General features: G+C 36.8%; 1 protein-coding gene across 1 annotated transcript in view; it reads right to left on the bottom strand.

The window, feature by feature from the left end:
* The window catches only part of sv2ca (synaptic vesicle glycoprotein 2Ca), a 29141-nt gene extending 18154 nt beyond the window's left edge, over positions 1-10987 (bottom strand). The window contains exons 1-2 of the mRNA XM_053481658.1: positions 10875-10987; positions 4922-5580 (exon numbers count right to left, since the gene is read on the bottom strand). Coding sequence (XP_053337633.1) covers positions 4922-5507 — 586 coding nt within the window. The 5' untranslated portion in view covers positions 5508-5580; positions 10875-10987. The remainder of the gene's footprint in view (positions 1-4921; positions 5581-10874) is intronic.
* Between the last annotated feature and the right edge of the window lie 6913 nt (positions 10988-17900).

A 17900-nucleotide genomic window follows, 5' to 3' on the forward strand; every position in this document is an offset into this window, starting at 1 on the left:
TGGAGATGCAGAATCATCTGGATTATTTTTCCACAGCCACTAGACTCAAGTCTGTCCACCTAAAAAGAGAGTTCATACAGAGGCTGATGGAGTAGTTGAGCAGTACTAATGTAGGAGTGATGTGATGTAAAAGTTACTATAGAATGGTAAAGAGTACTAAGTATACTGGCAAATGGCAAGAGCACTGGGGGGGGGGAGTGGGTGGAGGAGGGAGTTTTGGAAATGCACATGCTAAGGGGACAACACTTACAGTACATACCCCTACACTACCAATACCCACTGGAGTTGATTGAAGAGGTGCAGTAGATCATCAACTCGTAATAGCTCAATGCCACACTGGGGGCATACTGTACATATATGATAAGGCTGCAAAATTTGAAAGGAGGTGAGAATAAAAAAGATTAGTGGATGAGACGAGGCGAGGAATAAAAAAATGAAAAGAGAGGAGAAAAGAAGATAACAGTAGAGGTGATGATGAGATAAGAACAGAAGGGGAGAACAGGAGTTCTATTATCAGAAGGAATGAGAACAAAAAAAAAGATGAAAACAGAAGAAAGAACTGAAGAAATGAGGATGAGAAACAAACAGATGACACAACATGGATCAGGGGAAATGAGGAAGAGACAAGAACATAAGACTGAACATCAAAAGAACAGGAGAAATGAGAAGACAATGAGGATGGAAGGACGAGAACAGACTAGAAAAGAAGAGACCAGACAAGATTAAAAGTTGTGAGGACAAAAGAGAAAAGAAAATAAGAATCTAGGGTGAGATGAGAGAAGAGAAGATACATTTTCCTCAGGGGAAATGCTTGAATGGGAAATGTTTAAGTCTCTCTCTCTCTCTAAAAGCTTATTTAAGCAAGCCTACAGTATTAATTGAAATATTGAGCATAAGGCATCAGCTTTCTTGCTTTATTGATAGGTCTGGCTTTGTGTTCAATAAAAACAAGAGAGGAGTGTAAGCACAAGACATAAGCACATGTTTACTGTAATGAATATACTGAGTAGGAAAGAGAAGTAAAATGCCAAGTGACTGAAAGCTGCTCAGTGTATCACTTAAGTCTCTTACATACACGCACATACTGTACATTCATATCTTTGCAGATGTGTGATTTCACTGCAGTTTATCCACTCTTGGCTGCTTTAAGTCAAGAGAGAGAGAAAGTAAAGAAGAGTAGATGGAGAAAAGCCCTCTGGCTCAGTGACAGAATTAATGGAATTGGCTATACAACCCGCTCAAAGCAGAGTCCATTATTGTAATTGTATAATGTAGCAGCTTCCTTGTTTTTAGTCTGCTTCAGCCTGGTTAATATTCATTTCTTAATTTTAGCCACAAAGGAATTAGATAATCAAATTATTTCTTAGAGGACACGTAATAAAGGGGTTCGTTAAAGACACCCTGTAGAATGCATAAAGGTTTTTTGTTTTGTTTTGTTTCCATGAACATACCCTTCTTGCCTTGACAAGTGTGACTGTCTTTCTTAAATTATCATCAATATGAGCACCTATAGGAATACAAAAAAAAAATTCCCGAGCCAGTCTGACAGCTAAATTCGTCTTTCTAGATCTGCTCCATTGCTAAATATCATTTCCTTTAGTCTTCTACATAAACATGCTACACTACCATACAAAAGACCTATAGTGATTATTTTAATAGACATTTTGCTTTGGGTGCCAAATGCATTGTTGTCAGAGTAACAAGATATACAAAATAGCAATTTGAAATTTTAGAAATATTAATTTTTCCCCAAAACATTTTAGAGGAATGCATTTACAGTATGCCAATAAATATATTATTTGAGTGTTAGACCACTTTGCAGGTACAAGATTATCAGACCTGTGAGCCTCAAAAAAAAATGTAGGTCACAGTCATGTAAGCATTTTACCGCATATCATACTGTGTTTGGTTGTGTACTGTATGTGACAAAAATTTTGATTTTAATAATTATTAATAATATTATACCCTATTGGAGGTGTATCATCTTACACATTTTCATGTTATTCTTTACATTCCTTTTGTACACTGTTATTATTATTATTATTATTATTATTATTATTATTATGGTAATCACTCCTACCCACCCCACACACAGTCATTAATGTCATTAGCCTATCCAGAACTTAGGATTTGCCATGTGTAAGAATGCATACACCAATACATAAACTATTACCCCTATACAATCTGAATCCTGAGCATACATACCTTTTTCTTATAGTAACTTAAATATTACATGGAAGCAATATGGAAAGTCATTGTAAAATATTACAATTTGAAGCTTTTTTTTTCATTTCAGTTTCAATTTTCAATTTCAGTTTATTTTTGCTGTTTATTACAGGACTTTACAGACAGATTGAAAAAGAAAGAGAGAAGCAATTGTTTGAATTAGGGAAAAGGAAAAAAGATTAGAATATGGCAAGAGTCCCAGGCCTGGACTCAGAGATCGAAAATATTAAAAATGCTGATTGGTGTCTGTAGAAACGATACACAGCTTGCCTGTAGTGCTTTTCAAGACAAAATAGCTCTCTGTTTGATTTCTAACAGAGAGCTATTGAAAAAGACTGTGAAAATGACTTTCCTCAGAAATAGTATACCAGGGTAAATGATTTCATGAAATACTTACAATTCAGTTATAATTAGTTCCACTGCAGAATTTTATACTTAATTATCAGTAAGAGCAGTCTTTGATCACAAATCAGCTTCTTTGAAACAAACAATTAGGATGCCATTAAGGGTAAAACATTTTTGAGGCACTTCTTCAAGCTATCAAAAAGTATCATCAAAAGACCGTGAGATGAGAAATGAAACATTCGAAAATGCTTTCGGTGCAATACATCTCGATGAAGCAGGTAAATCTTGGTACATTCAATGTAAATGATTCAATGTTTATTTCTTTACATAATCCCCTGATACAATAATGCACTTATCCCAATGGTTTACTAGTGCTTGAATACCATCAAGGTAACAAGCTTTCTCAGTATGCCAGTGCTATAATCGGACTACCTGCTTCACGTCTGAAATCCTTTTAATAGCCCATGTGGAACTGGCTTGAAGCAAGGTCAGGACTGTACAAGAGATTGGCAGTAACTCACAGTAACGTTCTGTAATGTGCAAGTGGTGCAGTGGACAGTATGAGGTCATGCGTTGTCTTGCAAAAACAGAACATCCATTTTCTTTCCCCCTAGGGTTAAGACCCACTTCAGCTGTGATCATCTTCCATAGACTTATGGACTTCTTTAAAATCTATGCACCATTTGAATCTACACTACATGTTTACGTTCACATCTGGACCATTGCACAAAGACACTTTAATAACCATTGCACAAAGTCACTTTTTTTTCCTATGCATATTTGCACACCATCTTTCTCCCAAAAATATCAAAATTTCACAATTTCTTAAATGTTCTTTTATAGTATATTTCTATTTGTACAGTATATTTCTATTTTTGTACAGCATATTTCTATTTTTCCTAGTTCAATTTTATTATTATTATTTTTTTCTATCTTATTTCTTTTATTCATATTTATTTCTTATTATAAGCTTTAATTCTCTTTTTAAGGTCACTGGCGGTCGTATAAGCATTTCACTACATTTCGTACTGTGTATGACTGTGTATGTGACAAATAAAATTTGAATTGATGTTTTACTACAGCTAAGATAAATGTCAATTAGTTTAATGCCTTCACTTATGAGGATTTTTATCACAAGTCCCAGTTTGACTTGAACATCCTTTGCAATGAACTGACTCTTGGGATAGCTAAATAAAGAATAAATAAGTAATGAAATAACTGAATGTGGTTGAAAGAAAGATGATTGATTAAATAATGATTTTATTGTTGAAAAAAAACATTCTAGTTGTATAATCTCATAATGAATAATAAAATAACAAAACAACATAGCATTAATCTCCTTTAGGTCTCAAAGACCTAAAAAAAAAAAAAAATCCCCTCATGTGATGAAGATCTTAAATCTGAAAGGGCAGGTTTCAGCCCTGGTCACGGGTGGCCACACACGATTATGTCTTAAAAGCCAGTGACAGAGAAAGGACAAAGCGAGAAAGGGGCAAAGAAAAAAAGAAAGCAGAGTGATGCCCCCAGGGATCTCCAAAGAGAGGGGGGGAAAAGTGGTATATGGAGAGGGTTTTAGATTCAATTCAATTGAAGATTCAAAGAACTTTATTAATCCCAGAGGGAAATTGCTTAAGGTTCAGAACTAATTATTTGATAATAAAAATTATTTATTTTTTTGTAAAATTAACAATAAACAAACTTGCCCTTCAATAAAATTCACACTTTTTGTATATATGTGCCATTAAAAGTAATTAACCGGTATTAAGCAACCAGTTGTGCCAGCTTGCTTACTCACTCATCTTCTATATCGCTTTATCCTGTATTCAGGGTCGCGGGGACCTGGAGCCTATCCCAGGAAGCTTAGGGCACAAGGCGGGGTACACCCTGGATAGGGTGCCAATCCATCACAGGGCACACACACATACTCACACACTCATTCACACCCTACAGGCAATTTGGGAACGCCAATCAACTTAACCTACTGTACATGTCTTTGGACTGTGGGAGGAAACCGGAGTACTCTGAGGAAACCTATCAAGCATGGGGAGAACATGCAAACTCCATACACACAAAAAGGGGAATCGAGCCTGGCCGGGAATCCCACACGGACCCTGGAGGTGCAAGGCAACAGTGCTAACCACTGCACCACCGTGCTGCCAGTTGTGCCAGCTGTTCTTATCTTAATAATTTAAGTCACTTTTATAACAATTCTGTCAAAAGTTGAACACTAACACAACTTAGATGCCATGATGATCTTAACCTGGCAATGTGCCATGCTTTACACCTTGAGTATCAGTGTATTCATGCACTACATTAGTTTCTCATATTTCTGCATTAATTGATATCTTACCTAGCCAACCAGAGCTTGAATCTGGCATACACATATCCGTTTCAGCACTGGGCAGCACAAAGCCGACTACGAAAACCTCCACACCATCTGACATGAGTGCTAACCCAAGTGTGAAGTACAGCTGCCACTGGAACTTGCCGTGGCCGCACTCCTGGATGATTAGCTCGTACTGCTGCGCCAGCTCCTCCTCATCTGCTTGCCTCTCACTTTCAAGCTCCTTACGGTCCTTAAGACCATCCGCTACAGGCTGCCCCAAAGCCACATGTCCATCCCTGTGCCCAGATTCAGATGGAATTCCTTGGTATTCACCCTCATAGATCTCATCATCTTCATCATGGCCTTCAGTGGCATCACTGGAACCTTCTTCATCATTGGCAGAATTGCCTGTGTAGTTGCCCTGAGGGGGATCGTAGTATTCGACATCTTCATTCTGGAAATGGTGATAGGCACGGCTGTGTGAGTATTCATCTGACGATCTGTCAACCACCGTGTTGACCTTCTTGCTAGCTTGCCGTTTGGCCTCCCTGACCATATCTTTAGCCCCTTTCATAAGAGACATGTGGTCCTTAAGGTCTGTGTCATCCATGGTTGTAGTAGGAGGGAGATGTAAGCTATCTCGATAAAAGGGCCCAAAACACCTTTGATCTCATTGGTTGGACCTAAGTGAGAAAAAGAGGGCAAGGTTGTTTATATAAATGAGAAATTAGATTGTGGTTGCATTGTTTAAATGGATTAGGGAAATCGGTAATCTTATAAACATTACAGTATGCATCAATTCCCTTAAAACAATTACCTAGTTAATGACATGGCTCACAAGTCTTAGGTTTTTAGACATTTGGCTCTTTAAGTTGGATCACACTGAAGAAACAAACCTGTTAAATCTGCTCTAGTTTAATAGTAATTTGGTGTAATATACTTCCCCCTAAAAAAGCTCAGATAAAACGTTAATCCTACTTCGATAGCCATAACGACTGGTTTAAATGAGCTTTCATGGCATATTTAAGCACTTTTAAGCATCAGTGTCATTTAGATGTTTTTACACAGGGGGAAAAATGTTTTAGTCTACAGTAACTGAGTATATCAGCTTCACAGTGTGAACTGACAAACATCTAGAACATCGCAGAAATCCACACACAGAAAATTAGAAAAAAATTACCCTGTTAATATTACATCATGTTTCATCACTGCATCCTTCTTAGCAAATCATAGTATTCAGGTCACGTGTATTTAATATTAGTAGTATTTAATATTAGTAGTTATGATATTGTCAGAAATCATCATTGGTTTTAGCTTAAAATGTTTCTATTGACAGGGAAAAAAGTGGTCTGCAATAGGATTATACATCAAACGTGGAATGGAACAGGTTTAAGAACTATTTGGTTTATAATAATGTGAGAGTAAGAAATTCATGAACCCGTTTCACTTTAACACAAATGTAGAGATGTTTTCCATCTGACACTGTCTCTACAGCTTACCAGATCCTTTTTTTTCAAGTCAAGTACAGAACGCTCAGTGATACTGCAGTTGTTTTCTACCATTTGCCTTAACCACAATGCTTCATGTGTAAAACCACCAAAATAGCCACCATCCGATCTTGAAGGAAAGTGGCACTCTGATGTAATGTTCCATGGAAGATAACGTCCTTCTTCATGCTGAACACAGTGTGATGATTTATAAAGCATACAATAAAACGATTCATACATTAGAAGAGTGATTGATTCCCAAAACTGAGTTCAGAATTTCTTGATAGATTTTCTTTAACAGCACACACTATACTATACTGCCAGCTGCAACAAAAATCAGGTTTGATTAATCTGTGGATTCGGAATGAATTGATATATCAATTCTTACTTGAGTCTTAATATTTTTATAGTAACTTATTTACCCAAGTTGTAGGGAGATGCATAATAATAAATGGCTCATTTTATTTAGGTGAAGGAGCAACATACAGTATAATTTAATACATGTAAAATGTTTGTAAAAATGTATTTACATGTATTGCAGTGGCTGACTTTACATTGTATGCTGGTGAGATTCAGAGTGTTCAGGCAGGGAAGCCCTCCATTATGCGCTAGCAGGGTGCCGAGCCGCTGTCTGTCAGCAAGGCATTGAGGCAGAGCTCTTCACTTTCTCTCACAGCACCGATAAGATTTGCCACTAAACTCACAAAGAAATACAGCACTTTTGGATGCTCAGAACAGGAGGAAATAGTTCAGTTAGTTCGATCTCAGTCGGCATTCTGTTTTGAGCCTTTAGCAAAAAAAATGCAATTTTTTCAAAGTAGACACAAAAAGTGAAATTTCAGGAGTTTTTCCTAATAAACTGCATAAAATGTAGGCAGCATCCGCAGGCCCTTTCATGATTTTCTGAATCTGATTACAACAAGTACCTTCAGAACACGGCCTAATCATGCACAAAATAACTGAATCTATGTTTTGCATGCTTGATAGCCTCTGTTTGGCTGACCTATACTGTTCCAAGCCACTGATTTCTGTAATGTTTAAAAAAAACAAACCTGGACCAAATGTACAGAAGTCTGTGTAAAATTCTTGTTAGTACAAACCTTTGTTATAGATTTATTATAATTTTTTTTAATGATTTTAATATTGAGTCAGTACAAAAAAATCAGATTTTCAAACATCAGTATTCAACCATAAAAATTTTGAGTAAAAAATATGTATGAAAAATATTTGTATGCCAGAAGAGGAAAAGGCATACTGTATTATCTACGGAACCACTTTTTAGACCAAAAAAAAAGAACGTTTATGGACTTTATGAAAAAACGAAGCAGGTGCAACAGGCAAAATTATCAGAAGTGTAGGTGGTTCTGTAGGATGCTCCGTCAAACTCGACATCTATTTGCCACAAATTGTACCCGAGACTAAAAGATCTTCACAGTGCTGTCACAACAAATTCTGACTTCGTTTCAGTTATTTAAAAAAATCTTTATTAAGGACAGCATTTATTTGCATGTGCCTAAGACTTCTGTACAGTACTGTATATGCATGTATAAGCCAAATGTGTTCATCCTAACATACGAGTCATAATGAGTAATCAAATTTTATATCATAAGCTTTTAAAAGTTTAGTTATGTTTAAAAATGTCATGATTTTCCCCTCAAATATAATACACAAATAATATTACGAAGCTGTTTAAGACATAGAGCCATTTCCTTTTTAAAATACCTGGCTTTATGTTTGTAGAAAATGAGTTCATAAAATTCAAGGTTCATGTGTCCAAGGACAAAAAAAAAAATGCCCATGAGCATGCAGAGCTATATTCCTAAAAAGGTCTAAAAAGAGCCTGCACAGGTTCACATAGAATATTTCCATAAATGCCATTTAAGAAGTAAAAAAAAACCCTGAATCTCTATTCATGAATATGTTTCCTGTGTATGTTTAATCGACATTTCAGACCTTCATAGACATTTTTAAAGAAATCTTTAAAAAGGAAGGTAAGTGGAAAACGACTTGGTTCCTTTCATTAATGTCAGCCAGCAAAAATCAGCTGAATCCAATCTCCTAATGGCTGGAGGCGGATATAATCGCATCAAAACGGCAAGTGAATAAGATTCATCTATAAGGAGAACCCTAGGACGTCTTGGGTTAAAAGATTGCATCAGGCACTGATGCTATTACAGAGAATGGAGGAGGAAAGAGAGAGAGAGAGAGAGAGAGAGAGACAGGCAGGCGGATGGATAAATAGGACAGGGTTATGGTATATGCGTGGGGTAACATATGCATGTATTTATTAGAGGCACAGTTTGTGTGCATTCAAAAGGATTTTTTTAGTACATATTTACATTTACATATTTTGCTCTTTATTAGTGCAATAAACTATTAAAATATTAAGCTCTGAGTCTTAACTTTTTTCAACTAATACTGTACTCGTATTCCAGCCTCACTTTATGTTTGCATCAGAATGTGAACCAATATCATACAAAAGAGGCTTGGATTATCTTATCAGTCTTGTCACTCTCAATAAGTCCGTGGATGACCGCTCTGCTCTGCAGGTGATTCAATAAAGATGCTGCTCAGTGGGCAGAGCGGCCACTCGCTCCCAGCTACCGGTGTGGATTACGGATTTCCGTGGCAGACCCTGAGCCAAGCAGTAGGCATATGTTCACTCAAAGAAGCCAACTTTACCCAGTGAGATTGCAGAGAATGTGAGCAGAGAAACCAATCTTTTCCTTTAGACATCTCACAAATGCTCATATGGTCATCCACAGAAATAAAAGAAATAAAATAAACGTCTAAAAAAAAACAAATAAAAAAAACCTAAATTTCCACTACATAGGATAAATTAGGTTTATTAATTAACCATATTGCTGTCTTTTTCTGGAAGTGCCATGGCTGGGTAATAAAATTACTGGAATCAGCACTGTTCCTGTAATAAATTGTTTTGCTCCAAATGGAACATTTGCTTAAAATACAATCTTATTACGGTGATTCACGACAGCAGATTGATTATATTTGAACTTTGTGACCATTCATGTAAAAGCCTGAGCAACGCGGCATCGCTGATGAAGTGCCCATTTCATTGGTACACCCTTGAAAGCTTTATAGTCTTTCAGCTTTTAGGGCTGAGTCACAAAACTGGGCGAAGGACAAAAGTGAATAAATGTAATCTTACATAGTCTACTGTCAACCATCTTCATAGCGATAATATATTGGTTGTAATCCATCCATCAATCACAACTCAAAAGTAATACTGTACAGTAATATGGAGCTTGTAAAGCATCCAGGATTTATTATTACTCAAAGATGCAGAAGCATCCTTCATACATTTCCATTTAGATAAATGTCAAGTTTAACAGTCGCTAATGAAAACAAAAAAGTACTTTACTGTAGATTTGCTTTTGTGGGATGCAGTTTGTCTCTTTGCTCGGATTGGAAACACTGAGAACAAGTAAGTGTTAAGGAATTAGCAGCTCCTACTGTAGCCTATTATTAGGAGCAATAACCTAAAATATTACAATTAACTAGATATGGCTTAACTATGGACCTTACAACTCATTCGAACCTGAAATAACCCTAAAAAAATCCGACATTCTGTGTGGACTTGATTATTCATTATCCTGAACCACATAACTGCAAAAAAATGATTATGTGATCATAACACATAATAATGCATCTAAATTGCTTATAGGGTACACTGCATTTTCATTTGATTTTGTTTGTGTAGTACTGATTTCTACCCCAGCATATTTAACAAGAGAACAACTGTGCATCAATATGCTCTATGATTTAATAGGTTTAGTTATATAGTAATTTAGTCAAAATATGTGTGCATGTTTATCAGATAATACTTTATGATTAACGTCAATGAAGAAGCCAGTAGGCAGATTTTAGGTAGGTATATGAATAAGATTAATTGCCTGCATTTAATAAAAAGTCCTTAGTAGAATATTAAGACAATTGCTTTACAGCAAAATTGTCTCGTGCACTCTGAGTGCCTGGGGCGGTTAAGTCGCGCACACTCTGTGCACTCAACTCCACTGTCTGAAAAGTCCATTTAACTCACATCAGAAATGCAGTTTAAGCAAAGATGGGAGATTGTGCATGAAGCATAACTTCCAAGCAGAGAAAGCTAAGAAAGGTCTTGTTTTCACTTCCATGACTTACAAATACCGAGAACTGTAAAATGTTATTTCATCTGGAAATAACATCTGGGAAGATCAGTCTTGCATTACTGCATTCACTCATACCCGAGTGAAAATAAATACATGAAAGCATGAACAGCGTTCATACAGGTAACCCAACTCCATATAACTCAAAAATAAAAAATAAATTCTCTCTCCCTTTTACATGTACTGCATCAATCAACTCAAACTGTTCATATTATTTGTTATGATCTATTATTACTGTATACAATTGACCGTACATTTATTCACTCTAGGGATCTTGTTGAATGAACCCACGGAATGTGGGCTACAGATAGAAAAGGAACTTACCTCTCAAAAGGCTGACAAAATCTTTTTTTTTTTTTTTTACTGATATTCCATTGTTTCTGAATGAGCGTGCTGTGCGTGCTGAATGCAAACTCAGTAGTATCACAGGGATGCTGAAGAGAGAGCTGAGAGTGGTGTCTCTTCCCCGCTGCAGTCAGTTTATCCCTGCAGTACTACAGAGAGAGAGAGAGAGAGAGAGGAGGGGTGGGGTGGGATGGTGCGTTGCAGATGAACCTGATGGAAACACCGTGGTGTGACGCAAGTAAAGGCAAAATTGATGTGATGACGCACAATGAAAGGTCTAAGGGGTCCCTTCTTAGTTATTCTTGCCTGAAAGTTACACTTGATCCACATTACAGCATGACACAGCACGGGACTTCTATGGAATCCTATGAAAAGGAAACCACTATTTGTTTTCCCCCCAATCTCGGTCTCTTAGGGATATTAGTATTCATTTTACAATGTTTGGTTCAATATAATTTTCATATGAACAATTTATGACTGCATAAAACTCAAAATTTTACTGTAACTTACCGGGTAACCTGGTAGTCTATGACCTACTATACAACTGATAGTGATTACAATTTTATGACCGTGGTAGGACCTCCGGTCAAACATTCCCACACGCATTTACACCCTACGGGCAATTTGGGAATGCCAGTTAACTTAATCTATCTAAACCTGATTACTTAAACACCCTACGACTCTCTAACTGCGTGGCTATAAGGGTAATCATTTTTCCCTTTATTTTTCCCTAGAGGCCAGTAAGAATTACTAATTCACTTACCTGTTTTTAGAATGTGCTAAGAAACTAGACTGCCCTAAGGAAACACACACCAACTGAAGTGTACCAGGAATCTTTAAGCAGTGAGTTAGCAAGGCAACTTTTTACCCTTTACAATCAATTAAATGTATTAATTATGCCACATATCAATATTTGTACCATTTATTATATTTTTCATTCCAAAATGCATAATACATTGGTAACTTTTTGTGCTTCCCTGTATGACTGGAATACAAAGGAGGTTTTGAGGTCTGCTGGCACACTGACTTTGGAAGAACAACAAGTAAAAGTGCTTGGGCCAAGAAATATAAGGAACTGACACTGGATCAGCATAAAACTGTTATTTGGTCTGATGAGTCCAAATTAGAGATTTTTAGGTTCTAACTCCCATATTTATTTTTTTTTGTTAGAGCTAGAGAGGGATAACATGATTCCTGAATGTGTGGTTTCCACTGTGAAGCGGAGGAGGTGTGATGCAGTGGAAGTACATTGCTGGTATACTGTTGTTAACCACAGAGTTAACCAGCATGGCTATTTTGCAGGGGCACTCCATCCCTCTGGTTTGCACTTAACGGGACCATCATTTGTTTTCCAACAGGGCAACGACCCCAAACATACCTGTAAGTTTGGTAACAGCTATTTGCCCAAAAAGGAAAGTGATGGAGTGCTGCATCGGATAATCAAGACAACAAGCAAACAAAAAAACATTCATTATGCAAGAATAAACTGATAGAGATTTTGAAACTCATTCTTGAATTTTGAGAATTTACCTTTCTCCCATGTCTGAATTTCCCTAAGAAAAAAACAGATCAGATTTTAATTGTCTTTTGATTAACCAGTGAAAGAACAAAGCCAGTTTACTCCAAGAAATTATAACACAATCTCATTCGCCCTCCCTCAGTGTTGTGTAAACCACTCACAGTGACTAACCCCAAAAATCCTTATGATTAAATTCTGGGGTTTGGTTTATAATATATTGATAATCAGGTAGGATTATGTATTGATGTCATATATTGTATATTCTAAGGATTTATGCATATAAATACAAACAGGATCTGACAACTAAAAAAAAGAAGAAAAAAACATGCACAATAACAGTTTCAGTGATGTGAGATGCTACTGCTGGGTCAGTGCTATTGATTTTGATCGTGAATATATTTAAAACTGTGCTGATCCTGACTGCTAAAGACAACTCCATTACCCACATAATACTAATTGGCATGCTCTCTAGATTTGTCCTGTCACTTAAGAATGCTGAAAAACATGTATTTTGTCCTGCTATTAATCAACAACAGTATCTTAAATATGGTATGGTATGGACACAGGTCTTGGTCTATATAACATTCCAGTCGCTGTAAATGACAAGTTTAAGAAGATTGAGTTTTTTGTTCGCTAAGCCACACAGTATCCTATGAATCACTCGTGCATTAAAAATTATTGAACTTAAGGCATGAATCAGTAAAACATAAGTACAGAAGATGACAGATGATCAGGTCGGTGATTAATATACTGGTGATGCTGAGTGGTCGGAACAGACAAGAGGGGAAATGAGGTTGCTGCTGGAGATGTATATGAACAATCAAATCTTAAACTGTATCTTTAGGCACTTCAACAATGGCCTGTCACATTGAATTCACATTCTCTAAAATTATGCAATAATTCTATTCTAAGCAATTTCTTAGCATGCATACTGAAAATCAGGCACAAAACATGATCACCATAATGTAATAAAGCCTACAGCATTCATTCTGGAATAGGTTGCTTCAGTAATTAAGTTCATTGTCCCTCAAACTGACTATACTGTAATTCAAACACGACTATGGCTTTCTAACTCTGTGTGGCTTCAAGTTTAATAATTTTTCATTCTATGTTCCCTCTAATTCTCTAGGGGCCTATTAAAATTGCCAATTCACTTACATGGTTTTAGAAGGTGGGAAAAAAACAAAGGACAAAAGGAAACACACAGACAGAATCTCAAAAGTGTACCAGGAATTTTGACACAGTGAGGTGGCAAGGCTACCTTTTACCCATTACATTTAATTGACTTTATGATTAATATCATGATTTGAGCCATCCACTGTATTATTCAATCAGTAATGCATAATACATTGGTGCATTGGAAGGGCTGCAACCTTTTGTGCTTCCCTTGTATGACTGGAATAGAAAGGAGGTTTGGAGGTCTGCTGGCACACTGACTACAAGCCAGAATGATATAAAGTCAAGAAGCACTTAACTTAATGAGCTGTCAGTGCAAATATGCTGCTTCTGCATTAGGTCCATCAGTGTCTGCAGGCTGAAAGAACCAAACGTGCTCCTGCTAATAAGATTCCATGTAGAGCAAAGCTTAGGGTACAAAAAACAACTGATATACAGTATAAACTTGTGATAATAATAACAATTAAATACTAAAGTATTGCACAAATTTTATACCACTGTTTAAACATGTTTACATTTGAGTTTCGATTGGCTCGTTATTTTAATCCATTGTAGTTTTCCATAATACATTCAGTACAGAAAACATGGTTCACAAAGTTAAATAAGGACAAATAGGATTTACACAGATATCCAAAGAATAACAGTAGAAGCGCTAACAAGAGATATCTAATGAAGTGGTCAGTAAGTGTACAGTATACAGACCAGTGTGCAAGTAATAGGGCAATGATATTGTACAGTGTGTAATTTTTCGTGCTCAAACTTCTAGCACACTTGATCAGATATAGAAGGCCTATGTACAGTACATAGGAATATGTAGACTATTATTTACCCAAGTATGGTAATATTTCAAATCCATCATATTTATAGAATGTGACAAACACAACATTTTTATTCTACATTCATAATTTGGAAGATGGACCTAATTTATGTTATTTTTAAATATTCGATTTAGTACATTAGTGCTTTTTTTTTTTTTTTTTTCAGAACAGCCTGTGACTCAGCTGTTTAAACAGCCAGTGGATTTTTTTTCCCCCTTCACCTTGGTGTAAGGACAGAATCGGTGTCTTCCTAGTGTTTTGAAGGATGTGATATTAATGGGAATGTGGCACAAATTATGTTTGTCTGATCCTGTTTTTTGTATTTTTATGGTGCACAGTGAAAGATCTGTTAGGCATTACTTGTAGTAGTCCAGTTTTAAGATGACAACAGACTGAACAATAGATGCTGTATAACTGCGTTTTAATTTGAGATGCTGTGATTTGTTTTAGGTTTCTAAAGGCATCTCATTGTCCAGTGTGTTTAGAAGACCATTTCGGGGGTGATTCTAGGATCAGATTTTAGGGGGATCAGACACTAATGAGAATTTAGCATGTATAGGCCCGGTTTCACAGACAAGGCTTTAACCTAGTCTCAGACTAACCTGCCCACTTGAGCTGTCTTAACTCAAAGTGACTTGCACAGATATAGATTAAAATAGTCACAGATTTAGCCTATTCAGGATTAAACAAAGCTGATTGCAAGAGGGTGGATTATAGCTAGTCTATAACTAAATTGAAGCTTAAATTAATCCTTCAAGGAGGCAGGTTTAACACCTGCTTAGCACTGTTTGTGAGGGGAGCATGGCATATTTGGAATATCTTAATGAAAACCAACATGCACAACAGAGGCCTGCAAGAGTACTTTTGGAGAGGAGTGATCCACTACATTACTTTGATGACAACTTTTCAAGGACGCAGGTTTTTTCTCAACTCCTCATTGTGTGCTCAGTTTCAGAGACGACAGCATAGTGGACTTCTGCTTGGTGACAGTGGATATGGTCAGAGTAACTTTTTATTCACTCCATACATAAATCCCACAACAGTGGAGCAGCAAAGATACAACAGAGCTCATATCCGAACAAGAGGCATGGTTGAACGCAAGTTTGAAATATGGAAAAGTTGATTCCAGTGTTTACGCAATACACTTCGTTTCAGCACAAGAATGCTGCAAGGTCATCATTGCTACAGCGGTGCTGCACAACTACCTGATCCTCCAATGGAAGATTACGATGAAGCAGATGTGGAAGTGGCTGAGGCGTGCAGCCAAATTTACCAAGTCACTTAACACAGATAAACTCACATGATCCTTAAGAAGAATAAAGATTGACAGAGTGGAATATGTACCAAAGGTAGCGTACGCACCATGGTACGAAGAAATACGTACCATTTGTGCTTAGTTCTTAATCTGAACTGTTGAAGTGATCATCATCTGGTATACCTTCCAGAGGTTGCTGGTTCTGTATTATTCCACACAACAAGTCACCCACTTCATCAGTTTGGTCTTTATTTGGTGCTCCACCACCAGTAATAAATCTCTGTCTTCTTATCTCTGCATTCTGTCTTTTTAAAGCTAGTTTTAAGTTCTTCCACAGAGTCTATACAGGCAAATATCATTCATTATAAATTGTGACAAAAATATAAATATGAGAAATGTGCAATGATAAGAACAAAGAAATCTCACCTGAAGTTGTTGTATTGTTCTTTTGGTTGCATTTTAATTTGCATTAAATTCATTGCAAATTGCATTCCAAGCACTCCTTTTCTTTTGTTCACTAGCAGTAGTGTGGGTTTTACTTTCAATAACTGGATAGTTTGTCAACATTTGTTTTAGTAGTGTTTCTTCATACTCACTAAAGTTTTTTGAACAAATTCTTTTTGCCTCCGCCATTACTTTGTGTCAAGATTTAAACCAACAATAGTTTTTTGTAGTCCATTTCAGGTTTTCATCAACACCATCAGATCAATAGCATGTGCTTAAACTCAACCTAATCAGGCCTATCTCAGTTGTTCTCATTTAAGCTTACATAAATTACTCCAGGACTCTGTAGTCTCGGACTAACTTAGCCTATTTTAAGCTACTTTCATGAGGATACTTAAATGCCTTAACTAGTACTGATTAAGGCCTACACCTGGCTTATATTAAGCCCTGTCTGTGAAACCGGGCTATAGTGTCTTATATCTAAGCTAGTATTAGCTATTAATAATTCATTCATTCATTCATTTATTCATTCATCTTATATACTGCTTGTCCTATTCAGGGTCTTGGAGCCTGTCCCAGACACCTTCAGACACAAGGCAGGGTACACCCTGGACGGGGTGCCAATTCATCACAGGGCAGATTTATCTATTTAGATTTATAACCTATATTTTTTCTGTATTTTGATTTAAACCAATATTAGTACTAATATATACAGTACACCGATCAGACATAACATTATGATCACCCACTTAATATTGAGTAGATCCTTCCCCTTGTGCCACCAAAACAGTAATGACCTATGTGTGGTGACACCTTTCTGTGGAGACCAGCACTAATCTTTTCAGCAGTTATAGAAGTATGTAAAAGTTTTCAGCTCTTATATTAGATCAGAGTACATGGACCAGCCTTTTGCTGGTTCACTGGTTTTAATTCCTTGCACTACTTTTGGTATGTCCTAAACACTGCAGACCGGGAACATCCCACAAGAGCTGAAGTTTTGGAGTTGCTCTGACCTAGTCGTCACAGTTTGTCTCTTGTCAAAGTCACTCCAATTCTAACGCTTAACCATTTCTTCTGCTTCCAACACATCACCTTCAAAGACAAAATGTTTACATGCTGCCTAACATACCCACCAACCTCTAGATGCCACTGGCATGAGATATTGTTTCTGTAGCTACTGTGAGAAGGGCCAGTTTGTGACAGTTATACAACTGGGTCAGAGCAACTACAAAACTGCAGCTCTTGTGGGATGTTCCCAGACAGCAGTGGTCAGGATCAACCAAAAGTGGTCCAAGAAATGAAAACTGGTGAACTGGCAAAAGAGGCATGGATGGCCAAAGGCTCACTGATGCACATGGGAAATAAAGTTTGGCTTGTGTAGTCTGATCCAGTAGAAGAGCTACAGTAGTTCAAATTGAGAAAAGGGTTAATGGTATTTCCTTAACGAGGTGTCAGAACATTGGGTGGTCACATTGTTATGGTTCATCAGTGTACATACAGTAAATGTGTATAAGTGGTACAACTTATTCTTGGAAATAACACAAACACGTTTTTATGTGAAAATATATGAAACTACTTGTGTAACAATTTGCATCCATTTTGTTCAATAAAATAAAATTAAAAATAATAATAATAATAATAATTTAATCCCTCTTCGTCGAGCAGAGACATTTTAACTTAACGTTTGCTTTTAATAGGCGGCTTCCGCGTCTGCGTTGCCAGGCAACATCTTGTCCAATCATAATCCTCTGAAAATGGTATGTCGACTTTTCAGCCTATCCGGTTACGCCTTG

This window comes from Clarias gariepinus, chromosome 21 (genome assembly GCF_024256425.1).
Source record: "Clarias gariepinus isolate MV-2021 ecotype Netherlands chromosome 21, CGAR_prim_01v2, whole genome shotgun sequence".
Taxonomy (NCBI): Eukaryota; Metazoa; Chordata; class Actinopteri; order Siluriformes; family Clariidae; genus Clarias; species Clarias gariepinus.